The 21,211-nt window shown below is 40.1% G+C and overlaps 1 protein-coding gene across 8 annotated transcripts in view; it reads right to left on the minus strand.

Moving 5' to 3' along the window:
• The window catches only part of nrxn2a (neurexin 2a), a 120,344-nt gene that overhangs the window by 67,928 nt on the left and 31,205 nt on the right, over positions 1-21,211 (minus strand). For 6 of the 8 annotated variants that reach the window (XM_079355423.1, XM_079355420.1, XM_079355422.1 and 3 more), the window contains exons 4-8: positions 16,957-16,986; positions 16,701-16,712; positions 11,697-11,998; positions 7,010-7,171; positions 777-1,206 (exon numbers count right to left, since the gene is read on the minus strand). In XM_079355423.1, the coding sequence (XP_079211549.1) occupies positions 777-1,206; positions 7,010-7,171; positions 11,697-11,998; positions 16,701-16,712; positions 16,957-16,986 (936 nt within the window). The remainder of the gene's footprint in view (positions 1-776; positions 1,207-7,009; positions 7,172-11,696; positions 11,999-16,700; positions 16,713-16,956; positions 16,987-21,211) is intronic. The other 2 variants (XM_079355419.1, XM_079355421.1) reach the window with 2 other exon arrangements.

The following is a 21,211-nucleotide window of genomic DNA, read 5'->3' on the forward strand; positions in this document are numbered from 1 at the left end:
ATGTTGCTATTCAACTACTTTAAAATGTATACCTGTTGCTAGAGGGAAGAGACACAAAAGGAAAGGCATTTAGAGCCCTATCAACAAACAACACTACAAAACATACTTAATGTAACCCATTAGCCGCCATCAGCCGATATGTTAGCCATGGAAAGTATATCAAAGTGATATAGTCTACCATGCACAGAAAAGGACTAAAAGAAGAGAAAAACGACTAAACAACATGGAAACTATAAGCTATCCTCATACTATAGCTCATATTAGTACCCAACCACTCCCGAGCAATGTTTATCTTAAGATAGGAATTTCTGCCTCTTCGAATATATTGTACAAGACTAAGTAGTGTAAGAATTTATCTAGTTCCTAGCTAACAGTTACATTAGCAAGGAAGTGTCTGAATGCTAACGTCTGCTTTTGTCCAGTGAAAGCTAATGAAAATGTGCAGCTTGAAGGCAAATTCATTTTTTGGCTATTGTCTTCTCAGTTTGCTTGTAAAATTGGAATAATATTCAAATCTTGATCCAAAGACAAATGGCCTTTAGTGAAGTTACCTTTGGATATTGCTTTGAATTACCAAGTTGCTGGAGCCTGTTTAACATACACAAACATTTGGATTGATAGTGATTTGTCTTTTCCCTTGGCATAACCACATTTTGAGCCTCACAGCCTCCAGTGTGATGTGAGGGGGAAAAAGCAGCCATTTAAATATGGTTGCCTAAATAGGCCAATTTCACAGCGATGAGCTCTGCCTTCACAAATACAATTTTTTTGCTTACCGTCACGCCCTTTCCTCTGGAAGTCCACGTGGCACCACTCGCCATCATTCAGCCTCTTGTCACTGGCCTTCAACTTGATGCTACCAGACCCCATGTCCATGACCAAGTAAAGAAATCCATCCAGCAGCTCTATGGAAAAGAAGTCCGCCCGGGGCTTCTTGTCAGGCGGAGTTCCCTGCAGACTGCCGTGGCTGAACAGCAGAAGGCCGCTGGGCTCTGTGGTGCGGAAGTCAAAAGATATGGCCCCCGTCTTCTTTGTGTTCCACCTGGGCAATGTCAAGTAGGCAGACGGCTTGTCGAAGGTAACCGGTTCCTGGGCTTCCACATTCTCGCAGCTGAATATCAGGTCACCATGGATACTGATCTTGGGGTCTCTCTGTGCAGCCAGCCGTGACAGTTCCAGCCTAAACTCATTATTCTTGTAGACCACCTAATAAATGAGAGAGATGTCATGGTGAGATGACAGTCAGACAGAGCAATAAATTCAGAGCAAAGGTTGGAATATTACTCATCGATAAGTACTAGAATCGATATGACACAGCAGCATTCACAAGGACACGAAGCAAAAAAACACATGAATCATCTTTGGACTCAGAGCTCTGAAAGAAAATGTCCTCATTTCCAGAGTTGTGTCAAATATACTTGCACCATTAACTATACTGATGCCGAAGCTCTTGATGCATTTATCAGGATAAAAATCAATCCTACTAAAAATATTACTGACTCCTGCTGTGTATCCATGCAGAAACGGAGGAAGCTTTTAGAAGTGAACACATTGTTTTTTTCCCGTTTAAATGCTGAATGTTTTTAAATTATTTGTGAGACCAGTGAATCTCCTTCACCACACAATGTGTCTGCCTGTTTTTAGATCTGAAGAAAACTGAAAAAAATGGCAGCAAGAAATGAGAAAGCATGAGTTAAAATAATTGTTGGACTTGAAAATGCACTTACATCTGAATGCTAATGCAAACATATACATTTTAGCTCTTTAAATATTTTACACAGGGACGTATAATGGGTCTGACAGTGAAATAGATTTAAACCTAGGAGTGGGGGAATCGCAGAAAGAGGACCTACAAAATGACAAATAATTATGCGTTTTTATCCAAAGTAAATGGTCTGAGCAGACATGGTGGGTGGGAGAGAGATGGACTCAATCATTCGCAAGCACAAACCACAATTCATTATTTAAAGAGCTAAGATAAGTAAATGTAGGAGGGCATAAACTTGATTTTTAATTTTCATTGCAGAGCTCAGGCTGCAGAAGCCGCTAAATGGTGGATTTTACACTCTTGCTGCATTGAATGCACAATAGATCTTCCTCTGTCTTTGAGGAAAGTCTGGGCAAGGAATTGATGTTTCAGATCAATCACAGGAAACTGATGTAAATAATTCACCTTTCTATAGATATATGTTTATTGTAAATACAAGATGTATACTCATGCAATATCCCTGTTAGTTATGGATTTATTTTAGTTTAAGCCCATTATAGTCAACCTTGCCTTATTTTTCTGGCCCACGTGATTAGGTATATTTAGACATTTCCCCTTTTGCACTCCCTTTGATTTTGGCGTGGAATTCATGCTGGTGTTTCTAGTGTTTTCACCTCTCTTTAATGACCATTAACACTTTTATTTCAAGATAGTTAATAACCTGAACACATCTTACAGTCTGCTTTTGGTTCCCTTTGCCAGTAAAACAAAAAGATTGTATAAAAAGATGGACGACATGACACCTCTCCCGAAATGAAGTCAAAACATTCATATGCTCTGCCTTCGCCATGTTAGCAGAAGGGTCAAACTAGAAAACCCAAATACACGTCAAATAGAAATTCTTTCCTGAAACAAGGCTTCTGTCAGTATGGTTAGTTGACATGCTACATTTATCTGAGTGTAATGAGAAGGTTTTTAAAGTGTCTTAAATTAATCAGAGAAAAGGAGGAACAGAGAGAAAAAAATTAACAAAAGAAGGGCAAGAGTTTTTGGACATTTCATAATCTGTTCTGTTGGACTGTACCAAATGAAGGTATCTTTGCCTTTTGATTTATAAGTTAAATGTGTATTTTGGTTAGTAGAATGGGCAGCATGTAGAAACCCTGACTTCACCAGCTGATCTCTACTGCCAAACTATGGCTCAAAATGACTTACCTGCGCCAGATGTCAGGAACCGTCGACCATTGGAAGCAAACTAGATATCCTGTTTTAAACTCAGAGCAGACCTTTCTTAGTGGTTTCATAGTGCCTGTATGTGTTTCTTCTTTCATTCAGGGCTCATCAATATGCACAGCGGGAAACAAAAGTCCTTGTCTCATTTTGTATCAGTTGTAAGTCTCCCGGAGCCCACTGTTATCTGCCACACAGCTCAGAAACCCATCACCGCCTGAGGTGACACAGCACACTGCACAGAGGACTAACAGCTGAGCTGAGAGGCAATTTGAGCCAATATCACACTTCACACTGCCTCAGCGTGACTAATTAAGCAGTGAAATCAGATGGTGAAACTGACCATCGAAAAATAAGTGTAACAGTCAATTTTTAAACAGGAAGACGGCCAATCAAAACAGTAACTCACATAAAACGTGAACAGGGTGTTTGTGGTTACATACAGAGATTGCTTACAACCATATCTAACACACTGTGACCTCTGCAAGGCTATTATGTAAGCCAAAGGACAATACAGGAAGTGGAATCCTATTTCACCCATTCGGATGCCTGTTGTATGTGACAAGGATTACAGAGTATCCCAAAACACAAGAATAAAGCTCTCTCTGTGTCGATTTACAAAGCCCTCATGTCTTTCATGCTCAAGTGCAGAATAACAGCAGTCTGAGAGTAAGATCTTCTCTGCAGCTTTAGTACATTCTTCATAACCAAATTGGGCTCAATCTTTGAAGCAATAGAGTAGAGCTACCTAATGATGAGGTCTGGGTATCCTGTGGGCACACATTGTACGGGCCAATAAGTGGGTGGCTTCAAAGACAAATTCATCTCGCCCTGCAGGTTGTTGTAGTCGTGACATTTGTCTGAAAGTGGCCATTATTTTTCCTGTACCTGATGAACCTGATGGCCTCTACCCAGAAGCACTCACATCTCTTATCATGTAATGTCTAGGGGGATTAGTCTTTGCCTACACTTTCAACATTCACTACTATAAGATTGATTCCTGCCTCCATAGATCCTCTGCTTATACAGCTGTGTCTCAGACTGACCCGGCTCTGAACCTGGCTTCGGAAATTCTTGACAAAGTTGATCCTGTTAAATCAGTTCTGCTTCTGCCATTGCTCACCCTCATTACCAAGACTTTTCTGTTTTCACCCGTCATCATGAGTCTTTACCCCGTCACCTTCTCCGTGCTTGCCTACAGTTCATCGGTGTGAAAACTCACAGCAGCAGTAGGTCTAAACACCACCACCAGGCGCACCGCCTACAGAGCGGAGGTTGCAGCATTGGCAGCGGTGCTGGGACAACAATCTGTCCATAAATAACATCTCATTTTCATTTTGCTGTATTCATACTGCAGATAGTTATGTAGAGACTCCGGTTGAAACCATTCAGTTAACACTTGAAAGGAAAATGTTGGTACCTTATTTATGAATACAGCCAATACAACTACAAGTAAAGATGCTATGACAAATTATTTTTACATTTGTGCTTTTATTGTAAATGGTTTTTAAGGATTACATTATCTGTAGGCTGCAGGAAATATGAGATAAGGAATTTAAAAAGTAGTAGCTTAAAAAACATCCAAACTAATGTATACTTCAAGCTCGTGGTTCTGGGAGCACTCAGTAGAGCGAGGTTTAAAGAAAATGCTGCTGGCAACATTCTGACCGAGTCATGCTAATGAGCTTTCTAAATGACAGGCTATCGTTTCTAATGTAGCATGCTAATAGCTAGGATGAGTAAATAACGTACTGACAAGGTTGGCGGTCAACATTTTGATGTGATTACAATGCCACGTTAAAAAACAGGTGATCATGAAACGCATTTGTCACCTCGTGGTTGTATAAGAGGAAATGTCAGAAGATCAAAGGCTGTATGATTCATACGTTGGAGGACCCTGAATGTCTGTTTTAATTCAATGGCAGTTTTGCCAGATGGAAAATGCAGCAGTATCGTGTTGAGAATAAAATGTTCATTTTCAAACAATAAAGTAAGAAATATAGTGAAAAGACCTGGAACAACAACAAGACACTACTCTGAAAGGCAAAAGCTTTCCATGTGGACCATTTGAGTAGCACAGAAGCAGCATCATCTGAACTTGCAGGTAACTGTTAGCTTCACCTGCACATTATCTTGTCCAAGTCATCAAAGCCTGCAACACTTCTTTTATGGCCCTTGACATCTTGTATAGAAGCAAAAGGCAGCCTTAAGCCTGTGCCTGAGACATGTGAGGCTTTCATCTAACTTCATTTTAAACCCATCTGAGGGAATGTAAGATGCAACAAATTATTATTTAAAGGCAATCTAGCCAAAGGTTGTAATGTTTAAGTCTATACTACAGTAGTGTACAACCCACCAGCATCTCCTTCACATGCATGTCCCTTACAGCAGGAGATTTTACCTACTGGGGGTGTCTCAGAAAACAAAGCATTATGTAAACGGGAAGCTGCAGAAGTCACAGTTTAAATATTACAACATGTCCAAGATGCCGGAAAAAAAGCAATGGATTCTTACGCTTCACATAAATCCCAGTTTCAAGGCAATAGTGGGAAAGAATCCTGGAAAGCAGAAAAGAAAACGAAACAGTTTAACTCCATTATGTGCACATAGCATCTTGCTGGTTACTGGATATAAACACCATCATACCGTGATGGTTTATAAGCAGCTGCGTTTAAACAAGTCGAGGCTCACTGATGTGGAGCCACAGCCTCCAGTCCAGTAAGTGCAGGCACATAATGTGTTCATACCGGAGAACTGGAAGCTTGAGGATGCTATATGTGTGTCCACTTTAAGTTATGAAATATATATGGAGAAGTTGACACATGTTTTTTATACCTAAAGCACCTTTCACAGGTGAACTGTACCCCTGGATCACACCCCTGGTGTGAATGCAAAAGAAATTATCTTTCACCTTGACTTTATTTGGAAATGCTTTGTGTCAGCCACTGTTCTGGATGCCCTGGCTTGTCTTAGCGAGAGCTACAGCAAAATGTTGAGCTATATCTAAATACATGTGAGACTAGGGCCATTTTTTTTCTTAAAAATGAGACCTCATATCTCAAAGTGATTATCTGTCTAAATTCAGGGTATGAAAAAAAGACTTGGTGATTAAAAATCAAGGATTATTCAAAATGGTTTGACTTTGTCTGAGAAATACATTTCTACTTTAGTTCTGGCAGAGCAGTGAAGTCAAGCACTAAAGTCTGCGACAATTCCCAAATATGTCATCAATCAACTTTTAACAAGACACTATGACACTTTTTACAATCTGCCAAGCTCTAACTCTCACAGGAAGCTTCTGCTTGTTATGTTTTGCTTCAATTTCCTGCTGCTGTTACTGGCTAAGTGAAGTTATTTCTACTCAATTTCCATCCCTTCATTTTATGTATCCTACATCTTGGAGTTTGCCTTGTCCTTGGCGCATTGTTCTCTCAGCTGCATCTTATAAAGGAGGATTTAATGAGGATCAGGATGGAGCCTAATCACAGTTTATAAGTGTTGTTTGTGTTAGGTATTGAACCTAAGAAAATGTATATACACCCATCTGCCACTCTAATGCTTTTACTACTTTTCTTAGTCACTATTTTATCTCAATCTGCAGCCTGTCTGAGTCATATTTCCGCCTTATCCTCTGTTGGTCCGTGAGAGTATTTCTCTCACTTCAAAAGCAGAGAGTACTCAATTTTCTTACAAGATTGTTCACTTCATTAAAAAAGTGTGTATACTAATTCTCATGCTGAATACGTTATCTTTACTTGGGTGCTTGATATACTCAATGTGACAGGCTGCAGTCAAATAGCTCCAAAAATGTGGAAACAGTGCTGGAAGAGAAGATGTTCTTAATGTATATCAGGCATCGTTCACAAAGGAATTCCCGCAGGAATCTATAAACGCACATGCTCTGAATGTTTCTCCTTCAAACACCCTCCAACAGGAGAATCAATATGAATGTGAGGGCTGATTTTCTGTACACACTAACCCGCTCTGCTCATACGACAGGGTTGTGCTATCTAAGGAGGGCAGGATAGTGTTTCCAGTCCTCTGCTGGGACAGAGGTCAAGCTGTACTCACGTCTTTGAGACAGCCCATGAAGTTGTTGCTGACTGGGGAGCCTGGCAGATCGGCTGTGCTGAGGCTGCCCCCGATGTAGAAGAGATCGTCGGAGCCAAGCATGGTGTAGTCCTCCTGGGTGTATCCAGTGGTGGTGAGGATCCCATCCACCAAGATCGTCACCTAGAGGAGGAAATGGGGGGGAAAATACAACAAGAATGTGAAATATTTTTCAGCCAAATAAAAAGACATGGCCTAATTATTTCACGCTTCATTGCCTGATTCTCGCTGTGCTTTTCTAGATGTTAAATTGTGAAGGCTATTACAAGAAACAGCTTTGACTGGTTCACTAATCTCAGCTGATCCTTGTTGCTGATACATTAGCAAAATTGTGGAATCAATAAACCCATAACATTTTCTTTCAGCTGCTATTATAAAATAAATTCTGCAGGAAGCTCGACGAATATGAGATTAAAGATATCAAGATTGCAAGCTACATTATTTTTTTATATTGGCAGCAAGAAAAAAACAATTATTCCCATATCAGTCTCATCAGCACACGGAGACAAAGGAATGGAATGACTGAATGGGGCTGTAGGGAAAAAAAATTATATGCCAGTTGCCATGACAATAAGCCTACAGTTAAATTGTATTCCTGTAAAAATATATATTAGCTTCCACTTTGGGGATGTGAAAACAATTATGAATTTGCTTATGGGGGGAAAATGTTCCCTTCTCTTGAAATACTACAGTAAAAAGCTTATGGTTCGTTAGTAAACTGCACTGTGAGTTTCAATACAATTTGCATTCAAAGTTAGAACTGAGACATTAATGTTCCAACAAGGACTTGCATACATGTAGCACTTAAGTGGAAAGTTTTTCAAATATCAGACATAATTTCATAAATATGTTCAAAAAAAGAGGACCGACCTCTCCGATCATTCTGAATTTATACAAGACGTTGTGATATAACACATTTGAAAAAAAGACGAGAAATGGGACGATTTCTAATCAAAAAGTGAAGACAAAGGAGACACTGAGCTGCATATAGAGACACCAGTTTGAAGAATGGTTATATTGCTGGCATGAAACACCAACTCATGCAGCAGACCACAACCTTTCTGTTTGAAGGTCGCAAAGGGTCCTGCAGAACAAATAGATCACGTGTCAGGTTTCAGTAAACAACATACAAATAATTTTTAAAAAAAAAGTTAAAATAACGTGCAGCCAGTAGACGAAGCATTTAAATTTTAAAAGTCATTTAATTGTATCTTAAGAACCCACTTGTGTTTCGTTTTGGTAAACACTGTGGTATGTCAGAAGCAAAAGGATAAGAGACAAAGGCTTGACCTGACACGGTGTGTTCAGGTGTCAGCTCTCTCAAACAAGCTCCTGCCGCATTATTCTCTCCTCCTGGCAGGTATTGATTTCTGTCCATCTACTAGAGAAGCCTTCAGTATCTTAAGCTTACACAGTGGACAATAGCAGCGCTTGACTGTGTGTTGATGATACTTCACATAAAAAGAAACTTCTGAAAACCAAAGGGCTTTCATGTCTGGGAATTAAATAATACTGCTTTATGTTTCACTCCACAATGTCTAGAGAGGCATGGTCTGTTTCAGATGATGGCTATTATACCGTATCCCCAGATAGTTACTTTACTAGTGTTATGCGGGGTAAGGGATGATTGGGTTCAAAGGTAATTATTGAATTAGGCAAAAACATCATTAATCAAAGGCCTGAAGCCGTTGTGCTACAGCACTCAAAGGATTTCTACATGCAGAGGGTAATACAGAGCAGATTTAGGGGAAGCTAGGGCTGTTCCTTACAGTTACATTTAAGTGTGGCGTTCAGGAGGATAAACATCAAATCATGTGCCCAGAAATAGTTGAGTGCATCATCAATAACATTCAGAAAAAGAGAGCCCCAGCACCAGTCATTTAGCCCACAACAGAGTAAGAAAGGACAGAAGGAGTGGGTGGTGGTAATAGGAGAAATTCCAGCCTGAAAAGCGCCAGCGGATCTAATAAAATGTTTCCACCAGCACTCTCTTGGGAGTTACAGTTCTCCCTATCTACATGTCAGAGGGGTAACTTATCTGAGGGGAAAGCAATTTACACAGGGATCAAATGCTGGGCGGAAAGCAGAAGTGACGTTGTAAGCATTGGGTTGCCGATCCTCTGTAAGTCAGGTTAAATCAGGAAATAAATGTGGAGGAGGTTGCAACTTTATATACCGGTTAATGTGACCATCTAAGAATATATAAGTCATGGTGACAGAGTCTGAAGCACAATGAGATGAGACATAAATCATTTGAATGCATTGCATATGGCAATGCTTATTGTTAAAACAAAAAACAAGTTAAGTTCAAGGCTTAATTTAAAAGGTGATCGCTTTATTTGAACAGAATGTTTTGGCAGCATTTTGGCATTTAGAAGCCCAATTACCTCCAGTATCAATAATATGATAGAAAAGATCCACTGAGATTCTGTGGGACTCAGTGCTGTCACTTCTCTCCTGCAGATTCTTTAGAAGCTGCTCTGAGCTAAGGCATTAACATAGCAGCTGGGTTTGAATTGATACATTGTGCGAGTTTCAAGATATTGATAGTCTTCCAAATAAGTGCCAAGTGCACTGACAGACTGAAGCGAAAAAGACAAAAGCACATTGTTAGAAAACGTGTCGTCACAGGGATTACATCTTCCCAAAATATTCATTAGGCACAGACTGACATTTAAACACTGACTAGATCAGGTCTATCTGATCGTGATGACATAGTCTAAGTCACGACATTATTGTGGATGAATCAGAGAGCAATAATCTGGCATGGAGGTACTTTCTTCTATTGTAAAGGTGGCCCAATTAGTATCGCTTTTTTCTTTCAAATAAATACTACTTCCTAAGCATTAAGAGACACACATTTCTTGTCCACTGTAGATGATTCTGTCAAACTGTTTGTATGACATTTCAATATCTTAAATAAAAAGAACTGTGAGGTTTTGCCACTTTTTTTTTTTTTTTTTTTTTAATACGACCACATGCTTCCAGAGGTTGGAGTGCCAATAAAGGGAAAATGTTACACATTTTGATGGAATCTAATTCTAGGTCCCACCTCTGGCAAGGCAAATAGCCAATCACTGTTCAGGATTTTCTGCACGTTACCTCGAGTCACTCCTCTGGGTACGCCCCTGGTTGACTCGACCAAAAACAGAGCTGAAACTTAATACATATTTATTGATGCTTTTCTTCATATTCACAGATGCGCCTGAGTGGCAAAACAAAAACACATTGTAGGTTTAATATAACAGCACATCAGCATTCTCCATATGTCACCGGACCAACATTAAATGTGATTCTCTAGTCACATTTAGAGATTAAATAACTCTCCATAGACCTGCAGAAATGGGCAATTATCTACAGCCGCATTCACATTGCACATTTTCTTTGAAATCAAAATCAATAATTGGTGGAGCTTCAAGGTCCAGTAAAATGGGAGTAATTATAGAAATATTGCAGTCAAGAGTGCCAGCAGGGTAACATTTAATGTAACAGACACAACTTGGCAGTCTGTAAATTAGTTTGGGACTTCCACTCTGAGCTATGTCCAGTGGACAAAATTAATGAATATGAAACCTGAGGGTCATCTGAGTAAAGTACAGCAGGTACAGCAGTTAAAGTGCATTGGCCTTATAAAATGTTCTTCTATTTCTTGCATGAGTGCTCAGATACTTTTCCAAAGCTGTCTTTGTGGGTTACTCCTCAAAAATGTATCAACTTTGTTCAAAAGTTTATACATTACATACAGTCCTACAGAGTTTGTCAAATGTGCGACAGTTGTAAAGAAAATGTTTTGGGTAGAAAGGAGACCAGACGGCAGAGTTTCATCACCGCAGGATCCATGAATATGATGGATAAAGCTTTATGAGTTAAGTTGTCCCAAAAGACCTTGATGAAAAATGTCTGATAATATGCTTGCTTATAAAAGCAGTCCATTCCATGAATAAGAGGGCAATGACCTGAAACAGTATGTAAGCAAGAGATGCAATATTCAGAGTGGAGAAAATAGGAAAGATATGGAGTCCAGCAGAGCAGAAATAAGAATAACAAAACCTAAATAGCAGTTGTTTCCTCTGACTGTGGACTGCTGTAATTTATAGGTCCCAAATTCTGCTTTGTGTGGTTTTATATGCTCTTTAGTGTTGACCAGGTGTCCTGTGTATGTTAAGGCACATCTTTAGTCGTAGCAATAGCCGCATGAAACACTCAGTCCCTAGGCCCCCGTCCTTATAAATGGGTTTGTGACATCACAAACCCAAGATGTCACCGATCCAAGCCCATTGGCTCGTCGTCCAAGCTGCCCTTGGACTGACTGTAGCATTCCCAATATGCTAAAAGGGACGGGACATATCCGAGAACAAAGCCGAACGACTGACCAATTACGAGACAACAGACTGACCGACCAAGACCTCTTCCTGGGGGATTCTGAGCGTTAGAAATACAGGTAGATGAGAAAGCCTGCATGGAGCAGCAGTACATGAAAACAGACACTTTTTTTTAACATTGGTGATTGTGAACATACTTTAGATAAATTTGATCCAAAAAACGGATACAATATTGGACCTTTAACCCTAAAGGTCCAATATTGTAAAGGTCCTAAATTGCTTCAGAGGAGTATTACTGGAACCTAATGTATCGATTTGTTACACACCTGGCGGCGGTTACGTGTCACTTGAACATCATGCCATACGTAGTCGTTGAACTTCCCGCTGGTAGGCTCCACCAGGGCCTCGAACGCACCAGAGCCCAGGTTGATGACGAGCCACAGAGCTCCGTTCCTCAGCGACAGGTTGACGTAGTCGGCCGACTTCCCCGTGTGAAGGAGCAGGCCGTTTCTCTGCAGCGTACGGAAGGACAGTGTGATCTCGTCCAAACTGCTCTGAATGGGAGTCAGGGATAGGTTGTAGCTGAAGAACTCATTGCCTTTGAAGGTGGCCATGGACTCCTCCTGCCCTGAGAGGGGAGGAGAGACGCATATTAGATAGCTGTGTCTAAAACATCATGAAACCAAGATGCCACTATCACTTGTATTATTCATGTACACATTTGTGAAGCTACTGAGATTTGCTTTAATGTCTCTGTATGTTCTTAATGCATGCTGCCCATGGGAGATCACAATTCTGCATGTGTTTCTCCCAGTAAATGAAAAGATGTGATATCATAAGATATATTTTTCTTTTGTATATAAATTCATTATAAACACCAAAACCAACGACAAACTCATATTTCTTCATGTCATAATGAGGCTTAATGTGGCTTCCACAGACCTCTGATAAAATACACCAGAGATTTTCAGTGCTATGCTCGGTTTAAAGATCCTTCATTGTTATGAGTCTAACACGTACACTTTCCCACTTGCAGCTAAAATGCCACCAACAAATTTATATTTTGCTTCTATTTGAGTTAACTAAGCTTAACCACATTAAAGTCCTTGGCTGTGGCAGTGTATCCGCTCAAAATGCTATTACTGTAAATGTTGTGCACACAAAACTAAACCCATGGCGGACACAGCAGTAAATTTAATGTTAATGCTAAGACGAACACTCTTCACAAGATAAAGTATTTTTTTTAATATTTAGATTATGACACTTGTTGCTGATATTAACAGAATGATAAATTACAAATACAACCTTATATATAAACGTATACAGATAAATAAACTGATAAATCAAGATGTTGGCAAGATTGAATGAAAAGATAATATGCGATAATAACATTGATTTACATAGAAACCTGACTCACATAAAATGAACAAACAAATTACAACATGAATTTGGGAAATCAACACTATTAAGTAACAAATTAAACATATTAAGGCTGCAATGAAATACAGCGAGGACCTGAGTGGAGACAGCAACAAACCCTCAGCACCACAATAATAAAAGAGCACATTGCTTTGTTTTTAATGTTGTTTTCTGACTCCAGTCTTGACTGAATAATAAACACGCTGTTTACTATTTTGCTTTGAAATTCAGTTCAAGACTTTTCAACATTAAGCCGCAGTCCCACATTGAACTGAAGGATTAATTTCATCTGCTGGATAAAAAAGGTCTTGAACTGATGAATGGTCTGTTTGAAGTCAGTACAGACACCTCTTCATTTGCTTGTTTGTAAGATTCAGCCTCCGAAGCTACTGAGCAAGCTGTTTCAAGCCAAACGGATAAGCTGTCCCTTAAGCCCGTGTTTGCTTGTACAGTAACTGCCGGCTCCTGGACTCCAGGACCAATTTAATCCAGCAGGACAAGCGGTCCCCATTAGTCTCTATTGTCTGAGCGCTGTACTCGACTGCTGTGCAGACAGGATCTTGTTAGGCTGTTGTTGTTTAGCCTCATTGTGAAGTCCAGCATTTGACTGAGGTGAAGTGTCCACTTGGGTGCAGGTGTAGTCAATGTAGAACGTGTAGCTGTAGAGAAAAATAATTATGGGACAAAAAAAGGCTTTCTGGCCTAATTTGAAGGAACCTGAGAGCTTATATGTGCCATTAATAACCCTGCCAGCACAGCTAATCTAATATCTAACCTTAAACGAGATTAGTCTACACATAAAAAGAAATTTCATCATATTCTGAGCACATCCTGTGCAATTAACTGTCTGTTATTACCAGCTTTCTGTAATAAAGACGTCACGAGCAGATGACCCTGAAGCCCTCATGAAGGCCTATGAGGGATCAATGGAAGAGTGTGGGCGGCTGGAAAGGCAGCAAGCCGAACCGCTGCTAACGAGAGAGGTGTTTGCAGGCTTACAAAAGGGCGTTACTGGCCGTGTTTTGTCTAAAACCAAAAAGACTTTGGCACTACCTTACCATCACTGCAGAAGCTGTTTAGCACTTGATGCAGGGTGCAGCTAACTGGGGGCACAGCCGCCAACCTCCTCCCCTTGGCTGCAGCTTTTAAGAATATATCGCCAAACGCCGGTATCAGCAGAAAAAGAAGACTCAGCAGAATATCAGAGCAGCAACAATCTCTACATGTCTCTCCTCCTTTTCTTTTCATCGTCACATATCGCTGCCTTTTCTCCCCCTCCCCCCGCCCCCGTTTTACTATACATCATCTAATCTTCTCTCTTTTCTCATTGTTTGAATCCATTAAATGTCCCTGTATATTCAGGACATTACAGAACCATTGTAGATTTGCTGCTTAAAAAATTTCAAGGACCTAAAACTTCCTTTTGACCAAGTAAGCTTTAACGCAGCTAATAGCAGCTGCGGGGTTGATACTGTGCCATACATCCACATCTGTAAAGGCACCACGCCGTAACTATCACATCATGATCAATGGAACACTGTGGAGGAAGAGAGGTGCCATCAGGTGGGATAACATCATCTGTGTGCACTTCCTTTAGCCCGCCTGTTCGTCTTAAAATTACATTTTGCTGCAGTGGCTGCACCAACATATGGATTGCTCATTAATTCTGACTTTTATAGGTGATTCATTTAAAAGTGGTCCAAAAGCCTGGGGCGCAGATGGCTCCTCGTCTCCTGTTTGGGGCTCGAGGAATAAGTTGTCAGATAAATCTAAGTCAGGTATTTACAGCATGTGCTTTGGGCAACAGTTTAACTTTGGTCTGGAGGCCTGGCCATGCATCAGCACTCTGGGTAGTCCATAATAACACCTGCGTGGGCATGATCTTAGAGTATGAGAGTACAGTATGTCTGCTGTGTCTGAGTGTGTTCACACAGGCAAATAATTCAAGGACATGCAAACACAAGATTCTACTTCTAACTCGTCTAATGTGGGCTAAAAGCTTTTAATTCATTCATATTCTAACAATGGGATTCTCCCTGTGGAAGGACAAGAGTGGCGTAAAATATATTCTATGTTATTTGTGGTCAGACAAATTCAGATCAAATCAGACAGCTCTCTTTGGTGTCCCCTCAGGCTAAAGCTGGAACATTGTCAAACATTTGTCCCGTATTAAAATGGTGAATAAAACTTGACGTCTCATGTTTTTCCCATGAAATAACGTGTAGAGTACTTTGTAAATCATTGTAGCTGAGTATTGCTTCGAGGCTTATTCATGTTAATCCTATTTCCCCAACTAAGAAACTACATTTACAATTCATGATCGAGTACCATTTATACGTCAGCCTTTCGGACTCAATTGCTGCAAGACTTACAGAATATTTGATAAAGCAGCGTTATTATAATACAAGAGACAACGGTAATCATTACAGAGGCAGTGGCTGAATTGTTCTGTTGGCAGAAAGTAGGGGCTTTAATTGAACATTATCTTTAAGCCTGGTAAAGACTGATTACAACATGATCAAGTTTGTCCCAAAGCGGGTAACCAGAGAATCCGGACCATAATCTATAATGTCACAGTCATGTAGAGCCTCCAGCAGCACCATTTATAGAGACTGAAAAACTGCAGTTATCACATTTTGATGTGTTCACTTAAGCCTTTTCATCTACTGTAAATGACCTCAATATGAGTGTTATCAGTCCAACACCAGAAAATATATGTGAGAACACCCAGGGTACGGCCACACTCGGTTTTTCATTCTCACTAACTTATGTTTTAGAGGAGTGTGAAAAATATGATTCAACGATTGTATACCAAGCTATTCCCTTCAACATGAAGGGTTTTTATAATGCTATCCTTTAGCAATTATGTACAGATATGTTTCAGCGTTTCTTGGTTGACAATAAAAAGAATGAATTAAGAATGTTTTCTTTGTACTTGTAAGAAAGAGTCACTAACACAGGCGCTGTAACTCAAAGTCAAACAAAGTGGAAATATGTGTTTTCTAGAAATATCCATATAACGTGTTCATTCTGTCAACATTCAACCAGGATACATTTCATCTCTAGATAATAATCTCAAGTTACATTTACTCAAGGAGACACATGAAAACAAGAGCAGTGTATTTTTGTTGTTATTAATATATTGTCAGTGTGGGCCATCAAAGCGAAAACTCTGTGTAGAGAAAACACTGATTACCATGGAGACAGGACGGTGACTTTTATCTGGATCTCAGAAAACACAAAGCTGAAATACAGCAGACTCATGTAGGTCAGAACCACCCATAGTATTCAATAAAAAATGTCTTTTTTCTCTTTCTTTCTGTCAAATCTCAATGTTTTGCCAAATATGAATTGGATAGATGTTTTCCTCTCAAGGTTTACTCTACTTCTTATTAGATGCTTGATTATTATTATTTTTGGTCTGGATAAAAACAACAAAACAAGGAAAACACAGGAGCGTCCCTTTGTAACTCTAAACCCTTCTATGTACAAACATGTCTTTCATGTAAAGATGACTCTGCCATCATTAGTCTGAAATCTTTTTTTCCTCATGCCCAGATGAATATTCAACACATCAGCACTGCTGCAATGTAGAAATCATTTGAAGTCAACTTTATTGCAACCCACTGATCAGTGATCATAAACTCCATGATCACACATTTGAAGAATCAGTACCATCTTGTACCTATTTGTAAAATCTGTATACAGCATTGAGATTTAAATAAATGTTAATTCTTGTCATAATATATTATGTTTTAGTATTTTTCTGCTTATTTTAACAAAAAGGTAAAGGAACTTTTTTGCAGACCTAAGAGACATCTTTGGCCTGAGGTCCAATCTTTTTAAAAATGTATTCATACCTACTCATTTCCTTTGAAAACACCATGAAACCATGAGCATAGATGCATTACCTTGGCGAAAAACTGCAGAGGTCAAAGATGAAGTTCCAGTAGCTCAGTCAGTGGTCAGGACAAGGGTTTGACGGACACAAATTGAGTGAGTAGTGAGCATAACATGACAGGAAGCAAAAAACGAATAGGCAAGTATGTGAGAAAAGAGGAGAGGAAATATTAGTGCAGCACAGTTAACTAAAATGAATTCAGGGGAAGGGGGGAATGTTGTGATACGGTGGCTGGGAAGGAAAAGCAAAACCAATAGACCCCATACCTTGGCGGTTTAACATCAGGTGCGCCAGACCTTGAGGGAAAGAACAGAAAAAAGGATACGAAAAACAGGAAGTTCATAAAGAGGTTCGGGAGAACAAAAGCATTGTCACAATGTTGGACTGCAGTTTGTGACAGACATCCTGGGGAAGGCACGGATGTCGAAGGTCGAACTCAAAGATAAAAAAAAAAAGGGAATCAAACTGAAAACAGACAAACATCTCAAGGGAGGAGAGGGAAGGCAAGGAGAGAAAAAAACATCTGGATCGCTGCAACCCTTCAGTTGCTCACACAGATGCTTTTTTCTGAATGGAACACGTACTGTATGTTTACTTGATGCAGACAGTGTTCAAAATGTGTCTGATAACACAAATCCTTCTCTGCCGTGTCGACACTTTAGGTTACATGTGGTTACATTGACGCTATAATCTCTCACAAGGCTCTGCTGGCTTACCCATTTATCTCCACACACTGATATTTGCATGTAAGTGCTAACTCCAGATGAGCCTATTTAACATTCTATATGGCAGCATTTTATAAAAGGGCAGCAGTGACACTATTTCTTATCCATTAAATCATAAGCAACTCTTCGATGTAATTCACAGAGGATTCAACAGATCTCATGGAGCTCAGGGGGAAGGTAGGACACTGATACAGCAATATAGATCATATCATGTAACAGGTTGGTCATTAACGGTCTGCATAGTCTAATATTTTAATTCCCACGGAAGCTCATAGGAGAAAAAAAACACACAGCCCTGTAAAGTTGATGCAACACTGAACAAACCCTGCACTGGCAAAAAAAAAAAAAAAAAAAAAAACCCATTCCAACATTAAAGAAAGCCAAGGCCCAATTAGAAATCTCTAAATATTATCGGTTCCACATAAACATTTAAACCAAGAATAAGTATTCTCAGAAAGTTTTTATTACATATGCTGAAACATTCTTTGTGAAAGTCAGCCATAACCAAAGAAGTGGAAATTATTATCTGTCCAAATACACGTAAACAACAAAATAAGTACAAACAGACAAAAATAATTCATTTCTCATTTTAAAAGACCCTTTAAGGCTTATGTGCAGTGCTTTAGAGGCCAACACTTAAAGAATCACTGATGTAGTGAAATTTAAACAGACAGCATAGTCCTCATATTGCTCTATTGAGGATTACAGTCATAAACACTGAAACCACACTGCAGATATGTCAATCGATAGTGCTTTAAGCAGTACAACATGAAGCAACAAAAGGCACATTTGATTTGTTTAGCGTACACCACCAGCCGGGTTCACTAATCACTTTGCGGTGTGTTAAGCACAGTACATGGAGAAACAATCTCAAAAGGTCAGCCAGAACTTATTCCTAACACCGTGCCAAAAAGAAGATGAAGGATGGCACAACACAAACACGTCTACTGAGCGCATGAGCCCCACTGCTGCACCAGCCAACACAAACATCTCAGAGCATCAGCACTCCAAGACTCACACAGCCACAGAGTCCCCTGCTCACAGTTCCCACTCAGTCATTAGGTGAAAAAAAAAAAAAAATTATGAAGCGGCAGGTTGCTGGTGCACAAATCTCCTGCACACGTTCGACTGAGCAAGGCTGTTCACGCTGCAGCCCTCGATGTGGAATGGACATGATTACCCCCGGGAGCGTCCTCGCCTGCCAACACGTAGGCTTTTGATACAGTGTGTCACTGCAGCAGCAGTAGTGACTGAGCCTCTGCTTAGACAGGATTCAAACACAACCATGTGTGCAGAGCAGACAAAGGGCTGCTGTGCACACGCTCACCATGGCTGCGCATTCCACATGACAAGCCAGATGTGTACACACAACGCTAACAGTGTTAGCTCCACTGCCACTCGACACATCTGAGTTGATCTCATTCTCACCACATGCACCGCGGCCTGCCTGGACTCGAGCTCCTCTTCTTCCTCTGTCAGTATCTTCAGCACCAATGTTCTACAATGAAAGGCAGAGCTACAGCGGCCCTTGAGGGTAAATGTGCTTCCACAACTGAAAACAAGTCCCTCAGGGGTAAAAAGCTAAATCAGGATAAGCATTGTTTTTCGGTGTTAGGTGTGTATTATTGCATTGTTGATGTATGTGCAGCATGTTTGCTGTTAATGCATTTCTTTCTGCAGTAGTTTCTTTTTCCATTTCACATTTGAATTCTTGTTTTTGTGTGGATAATCGTATCAAATCTAAATTGCTTCCGAATTGTGCCGTTGACTTCTTCTGATGAATGTCTTTTGGGCCAGTGCAGCACGTTTGTCCTTGCAGGCCACCATAGAAAGCACATCACTCAGCAGAACTATGACATGGCAGCGCCGACAAGGGGCTAAAAGGGAGCCTTGTTAATCATTAACAGTGACACAGACACACCCAGCAGCACCAGGCTGTGAGCCACCACCAGCAGAAACAGCATGCACGAAGAATGTCTGGTTAAGTCTGTTTCCATTTCTTTGACTTTTGTCCCTGTGGGGATGAGGAGGAGGGCTAGATTTCGTATTATCCAGCTAATAAGAGGAGCAGTCACTGAGCCAGAGGCCATCGCTTCATCAAGTAGGGAAAGCCTGGTCTAACCCTTCACTTTGGTGGTTTCTGAGGAGCTTTGACCCAAAAATAAAACCCCAGCTATGATAACTCCTCACACTTCTGATTTTTGTCAAGCACTGAGGCGAGAAAATAGGGCCTGCATGCCTAATGCATCCCGCACTAATGGAGACAGATGCTGGTGCTAAGGCGGGCAGCACTTAACCAGAGCCTGAGCAAACAGAGTCATCTTTGACTACGTAGATGACAGTCTGAAGGTAAGTGGATGAGGTGTGTCGCTGCTGCCCTTTTATAGGGTTCAGCCACCCATCGAATTCACTCATCTGGCTGTGCAGAGTCAAACATCCAAATCTCAGTGTGTGGAAAATCACAGAGCTAAAACTAGACCAGCAGAAGGAAAGCCTGTGAGAGGAGAAAAAAAAAAAACCCACAACACCTTTCCTACAAACCGACAAGATTTCTATTTATAAGTAAGATGCAACCTTAACCATGTAAGACAAGTTTCAGGGAATCCTTTAATTTATAAGCAGCTGACAGGAGCTAATTTTATTAAAATTTTATCAGACTTCTTTTAGGATCCATTTGAGACAGCCTCATTATATAACAATATCTCAGTAACTATTTTTGTTGCAAATAAAAACATGCACTCAAAATGCCACAGTGTCAGCCATGGCTGTGTAGAAACAGTAAATTGGTGCATTTCATATGATGATTATTGAAACATGATCCCCTGTAGTGAATAAAGAACAGCTACTGTTTGTAGGTCACATGTTTGCTGTGCTTAATGGATACATTACTCCTCTGTATGTGCCGACCTTGAGCAAATCCATGATGATACCACTAATGCCATGTGCTGCACTGATGACATCGACCCAATTAACGATTCAAACGCTGGTTTGACACCTGAGTTATGGAGTTTTATTACAAATGATTGAATACTTATTATTACTTAATTACTTTTGCCATACCTTAAACTACGGTACATATTGCAAATATGTGTTGCTTCATAGACATAGACACACTGTATAGAGGTACACACTAGAAGTGCAAATAATCCGTTATTGTATTTAAACCCACTACACCCCTTTGTCTGCTCTATTTCACTTTTCTATGATTTTGACCTGAAAGAAACCTTTTTTCACCTCCTCTAATCTCCAAACGAAACATTCAGTTTAGTCAGTGTAACCCCGAACATCATTTATAAGCACTTCTGGGTAGAACATCTTTACAAAAAGTAAAACTGGTTGATCATTTATGTCACTGAGACTTGTTGAAAACCACTGTACTTTTGTATTTTCTGTAATATCTTACAACAGTTTGAACTTTTGAAGGTACTTTGAAATAAATACAGCAGGAAAGACCGATGCAGATGTTGAATGACCTCTCAGTCATCATTGTGCCATTAATTAGGGAGCATCATGAACAAAAAACCTCTTCACGAGGATTAGAGTTTGCCAATTTTGTTTTTCCATGAAAAGTGTAGTATTATGAAGTGTTTTGTAATGAGGGATTAGACCAAGGTCACTGCTGCTGAAAGATGCGAGCCCACCAGGACCAGCTGCGTCCTTTCTTTTGACACTTTCCGTGCTTGCTTTTTTCACCCCCGTTGATCTTAACATGTCCTAACTGTCTGCTTTAGACGTGAAAATCTGAGGAAGGAAAAAAACAACGTCAGTGAGTCTGTGTGCTTGGCATGTCTGTGCC

The sequence above is a fragment of the Symphodus melops genome (assembly GCF_947650265.1).
Source record: "Symphodus melops genome assembly, chromosome: 11".
Lineage (NCBI taxonomy): Eukaryota > Metazoa > Chordata > Actinopteri > Labriformes > Labridae > Symphodus > Symphodus melops.